Source organism: Phalangium opilio, unplaced genomic scaffold (genome assembly GCF_054372755.1).
Source record: "Phalangium opilio isolate 3A_F unplaced genomic scaffold, DU_Popi_V2 ptg000002l_1, whole genome shotgun sequence".
NCBI lineage: Eukaryota > Metazoa > Arthropoda > Arachnida > Opiliones > Phalangiidae > Phalangium > Phalangium opilio.
The window spans coordinates 13,570,598-13,575,019 of NW_028324144.1; the positions used below are offsets into that span (position 1 = coordinate 13,570,598).

The 4,422-nt window shown below is 42.9% G+C and overlaps 2 protein-coding genes across 2 annotated transcripts; one reads left to right on the top strand and one right to left on the bottom strand.

Annotated features, from left to right (window-relative positions):
• Nucleotides 1-242: 242 nt before the first annotated feature.
• LOC149720080 (uncharacterized) lies at nucleotides 243-1,432 on the top strand. The gene is made up of 2 exons (XM_089864014.1): nucleotides 243-893; nucleotides 949-1,432. Exons 1-2 carry the CDS (start codon nucleotides 637-639, stop codon nucleotides 1,430-1,432), a joined length of 741 nt encoding a protein of 246 aa, XP_089720140.1. The 5' UTR covers nucleotides 243-636.
• Nucleotides 1,433-1,640: 208 nt separating this feature from the next.
• On the bottom strand, nucleotides 1,641-4,112 carry LOC149720081 (uncharacterized). The gene is made up of 6 exons (XM_089864025.1): nucleotides 3,732-4,112; nucleotides 2,518-3,653; nucleotides 2,313-2,454; nucleotides 1,939-2,254; nucleotides 1,803-1,883; nucleotides 1,641-1,707 (listed from the first exon to the last, which is right to left on the bottom strand). The coding sequence occupies exons 1-6, from the start codon at nucleotides 4,039-4,041 to the stop codon at nucleotides 1,641-1,643; spliced, it is 2,052 nt and encodes a 683-aa protein (XP_089720151.1). The 5' UTR covers nucleotides 4,042-4,112.
• Between the last annotated feature and the right edge of the window lie 310 nt (nucleotides 4,113-4,422).

Below are 4,422 nucleotides of genomic sequence, written 5' to 3' on the forward strand. Positions count from 1 at the left end.
TATATCATCGTTGCTGATTTCGAATCTCTTCTACCAAAAGTGTCAACGTGTCTGCCGGACTCGACACTGTCGTCAACTTGTAATCGCGCGCTTTCCACTTAGAAACACACGACTACGTAGTTAAATCAATCAAATATATTTATTATAACAATAAACCGGTTAATTAAATTATATACATCCGTTAGTAAAATTAAGTAATTAAATAACAAAATCAATTATAACAAGCAAGTCCGATTATCTGATCGTGATCCCGGTACTCCTCCAACTGCCCAGATTCCCGGGCTACGTTTGATTATATCCCCTCGGGCCTCCGGTGATCGGCCAATCCCGGCTCTCGAGCAGACGACAAGTCCAAAGTACAGTATTCTGGGAGTGGGCGCCGTCTAGCGGGGATCCCTGGGATTAGTGTAACTTGCTCCATCTGGTGATGAACCCTGGTAACGGGCTCCCCGTTACAAACTACGACATTAGCGTTACATGTAGCGTGCGGGTTTTCATACGCTATTGTCGGTCCAACCGGTGAGTTCAAAACCGTCAATCACGTGTCCTATTATCTAACATATTTGATTATTCGCAGGAAATCTCGTCAAGCATGAGACGTACAGAGGGGGAGATGGAGCTTTGAAATTTCTGAAAATGCTTTTGGGTGAAGCCGATGTTATCGCCGAAATGTTGAAGGAAAATATTCCCATGCAACTTTCTGCTGATGAAGAAATCGCATTCCATACTTCAACGCACTGTTACGTTTGCGAGGAACCATTCATTGGAAAGATGGTCAAAACACGTGACCACGACCACTACACCGGAGTGTATAGGGGGTGTGCATGCCAGAGTTGTAATCTGAAGTTAAAAGCACCTAAATTCATCCCAGTTGTGATGCATAACTTGAGCAGGTAATTAACCATAATTTATAATTATAACTTTATGCTAACTACGTAACACCAACAGATACGACGCCCACCTTATCATGCAGCAAATCGCCCTGATAAGAAACAAGAAGATTGACTGTATCGCGTCCAACAGTGAAACGTACGTTTCATTCACACTAGGGAATTTACGTTTTGTGGATAGTATTCGGTTCTTACCGGCGTCACTCGAGACACTTGTTTCGAATGTGTCGAAAGGTGGACCGGCGAAATTCCCATTGTTGAACTCTGTATTCAACCCAGACGAGGTCAGGTTACTTCTTAGGAAGGGTGTTTACCCGTACACCTACATGGATTCGGAGAAGTGCTTTGACGAGAGGCAACTACCACCAATTGAGTGCTTCCACAACGACCTCACGAACGAACCCTTGGCCCAGGAAGATTACGCCCACGCTCAAAACGTGTGGCAATCTTTTAACATACAAAACCTGGTAGGGTATAAGCATGGGATCGAGTCGATAGGATGTCATACACATTTTGCGGAAATTGTGGAACACATCGGCTAGAAGGAGTGTGTCGGACAACACGCACAGATCGTGATACCCTCCCAGATTTTGTATGTTAAAAGATAGCCACACGTTTTGAGCGTGGGCGTAATCTTCCTGGGCCAAGGGTTCGTTCGTGAGGTCGTTGTGGAAGCACTCAATTGGTGGTAGTTGCCTCTCGTCAAAGCGCTTCTCCGAATCCATGTAGGTGTACGGGTAAACACCCTTCCTAAGAAGTAACTTGACCTCGTCTGGGTTGAATACAGAGTTCAACAATGGGAATTTCGCCGGTCCACCTTTCGACACATTCGAAACAAGTGTCTCGAGTGACGCCGGTAAGAACCGAATACTATCCACAAAACGTAAATTCCCTAGTGTGAATGAAACGTACGTTTCACTGTTGGACGCGATACAGTCAATGTTCTTGTTTCTTATCAGGGCGATTTGCTGCATGATAAGGTGGGCGTCGTATCTGTTGGTGTTACGTAGTTAGCATAAAGTTATAATTCTAGATTATGGTTAATTACCTGCTCAAGTTATGCATCACGACTGGGATGAATTTAGGTGCTTTTAACTTCAGATTACAACTCTGGCATGCACACCCCCTATACACTCCGGTGTAGTGGTCGTGGTCACGTGTTTTGACCATCTTTCCAATGAATGGTTCCTCGCAAACGTAACAGTGCGTTGAAGTATGGAATGCGATTTCTTCATCAGCAGAAAGTTGCATGGGAATATTTTCCTTCAACATTTCGGCGATAACATCGGCTTCACCCAAAAGCATTTTCAGAAATTTCAAAGCTCCATCTCCCCCTCTGTACGCCTCATGCTTGACGAGATTTCCTGCGAATAATCAAATATGTTAGATAATAGGACACGTGATTGACGGTTTTGAACTCACCGGTTGGACCGACAATAGCGTATGAAAACCGGCACGCTACATGTAACGCTAATGTCGTAGTTGACGACAGTGTCGAGTCCGGCAGACACGTTGACACTTTTGGTAGAAGAGATTCGAAATCAGCAACGATGATATATGGAACCTGTTTATGTAACAAATATTATGATATATCCAACGTTAAAATAAAATGTATCTCGTATATTACCATTTGATTCCATCCAAAGTTTTCGAATTTTAAAACTGGTTTATCGTGAGGCATGATAACGCGTTGTGGATCATGTACATTACACTCTCGCACATGGTTATTGTGTACTTCCTCCATGTAGCTTCTCTTCAAGCAATACCGACAATAATAGGCTGTTACTTTGTGTTTCGTGAAGTCGCTTAGAAGTCGACTTAGATGTCGGATCAATACATAATGTTTTGATTCACCATTTGAAACCAATAGCAAATCAATTTGTCGCGCTTCGGGGACTTTTTTCTCACTCACATACCGAGGAAAGTAACCCTTTTCATACGCGAAAATATTGATGGAGAGGTTATTCTTTTCCTCGAATATCTTCAGTTTATATGCGTCCAACTCGAAGGGGAATGTAATGCCGGACACGTTCAGTTCATTCTCATATGGTCTATAATGAGTGATTCGACTAGGATGGTTGGTCGCGGGATGCAACTTGGCCAAAATTGACCACAAGAAGCACTTGTTGTCGAGTGGATTCCCCGGTTCCAGGTTTACAGTAGCCTTTTTATTTTCAATTATGGGTGGTAATTGAAAATAGGTTCCACCAACAAGGGGTAGATATTGAATTATGTTGATTTGGACGTATAGAATACGGTCCAAAACCCAGCCGCTTCCCTTACTCTCAAAGCTGTTCATACTTTCAGCTAATTTCTCCCGACTTAAGTCTAGCTGTCGGGGTATAACTTCCGGTGTTAAAGTTGCGTACGGACTAGTTTCGACGTCTCTTCCCGTATTCCCGAGTTCCCGCGTGTATCGCGCGCGTACCACCATGTACCATTTTATTCCTCTCTTTTCCGAAAGTTTGTTTCTGAGATATGTTTCCAGTTTATCACGATGTTCATTTAAGAACAATACGGGATCTGTAACCCCTTCCGGCGCGGTAAGTCGAGCTGAAAAAATCGCGTCCTCGAGCGCGTTTATTTCCTCGATTTCCGGTTCAGGTGGGTTAACCGCGTTTTGTTGAACCTCCCAATTTGTCATGAACTCGTCCAGCCCAACATCATCTTGAGACGAGAGTTCATACTCCTTTTGTTCATCCTCCCATTTCTCCATAAATGTGTTAAGTCCTTCGTCATCTTGTGAGAGAAGTATTTCTGGACCTAAACATACATTTAATGTAAAATTTTCAACCGGAGAGGATAGCGTTTCTACATAATCTAAATTGTATATAAACTTACCATTTTCCATTCGTCGCTTTTTCGGTATTCCCACCAATGTGGGTGAAGCGGCCCTCTTTACGGGAGAATTTGGCGGGGTAATACGGTGCGACGGTCCGGGTTGTGATGACGCTCCCCGCGGGGGGTTTAAGTTTACCCCGGGCTCATCGTGGTTAAAATGCCGTTGGTGTCGAATCAAAATATCCCGACGTGCAAATTCTTTACCGCAGAAGTTACAATTAAATTTTACATTACCGTGTAAACTGCGCGTGTGTCGATCTAGGCTCCGTTTGCAGCTGAAGGTAGTTGTACATTTCTCGCAGAGGAACATCTTGAAGAGTGATCTATTCACTCGTGTAACCCCGTTTTATTCTAGTTGGCTTATCTTTGTATGATTTCCCCGGGTTTCTTTGACTTGGCGCCGAGTTTGTGGTTTTTTCCCACCAGCTCCGCGCGTAGATTGTATTTCCCACTACACGTCAAACCCCACGTGACTTTTTAAACTTTATAAGTATGTGTACGCTTCAACCCCGAATGTGTCTAATCAAAATACCAATATTATATCAAATCTTAGAATTCTTTTTATTTCAAACAACAATAAGTGAATTTTTATTTATTTTCAATCTATTTGTGAATATACATCATCTTGGTGTTTATACAACCATTCAGAATAAAGTATACATTTAGATAGGGCACATACATATTTCCCATT

What these genes read in the sequence shown, in the direction of transcription:
- LOC149720080 (XM_089864014.1), top strand. Translation starts at nt 637, where the DNA reads ATGCTTTTGGGTGAAGCCGATGTTATCGCCGAAATGTTGAAGGAAAAT. An exon ending in GTGATGCATAACTTGAGCAG is followed by an intron (nt 894 to 948) that starts GTAATTAACCAT and finishes TAACACCAACAG; the next exon opens with ATACGACGCCCACCTTATCA.
- LOC149720081 (XM_089864025.1), bottom strand. Translation starts at nt 4,041, where the DNA reads ATGTTCCTCTGCGAGAAATGTACAACTACCTTCAGCTGCAAACGGAGC. An exon ending in ACTTTGGATGGAATCAAATG is followed by an intron (nt 2,455 to 2,517) that starts GTAATATACGAG and finishes TTACATAAACAG; the next exon opens with GTTCCATATATCATCGTTGC. An exon ending in CGCTATTGTCGGTCCAACCG is followed by an intron (nt 2,255 to 2,312) that starts GTGAGTTCAAAA and finishes GATTATTCGCAG; the next exon opens with GAAATCTCGTCAAGCATGAG.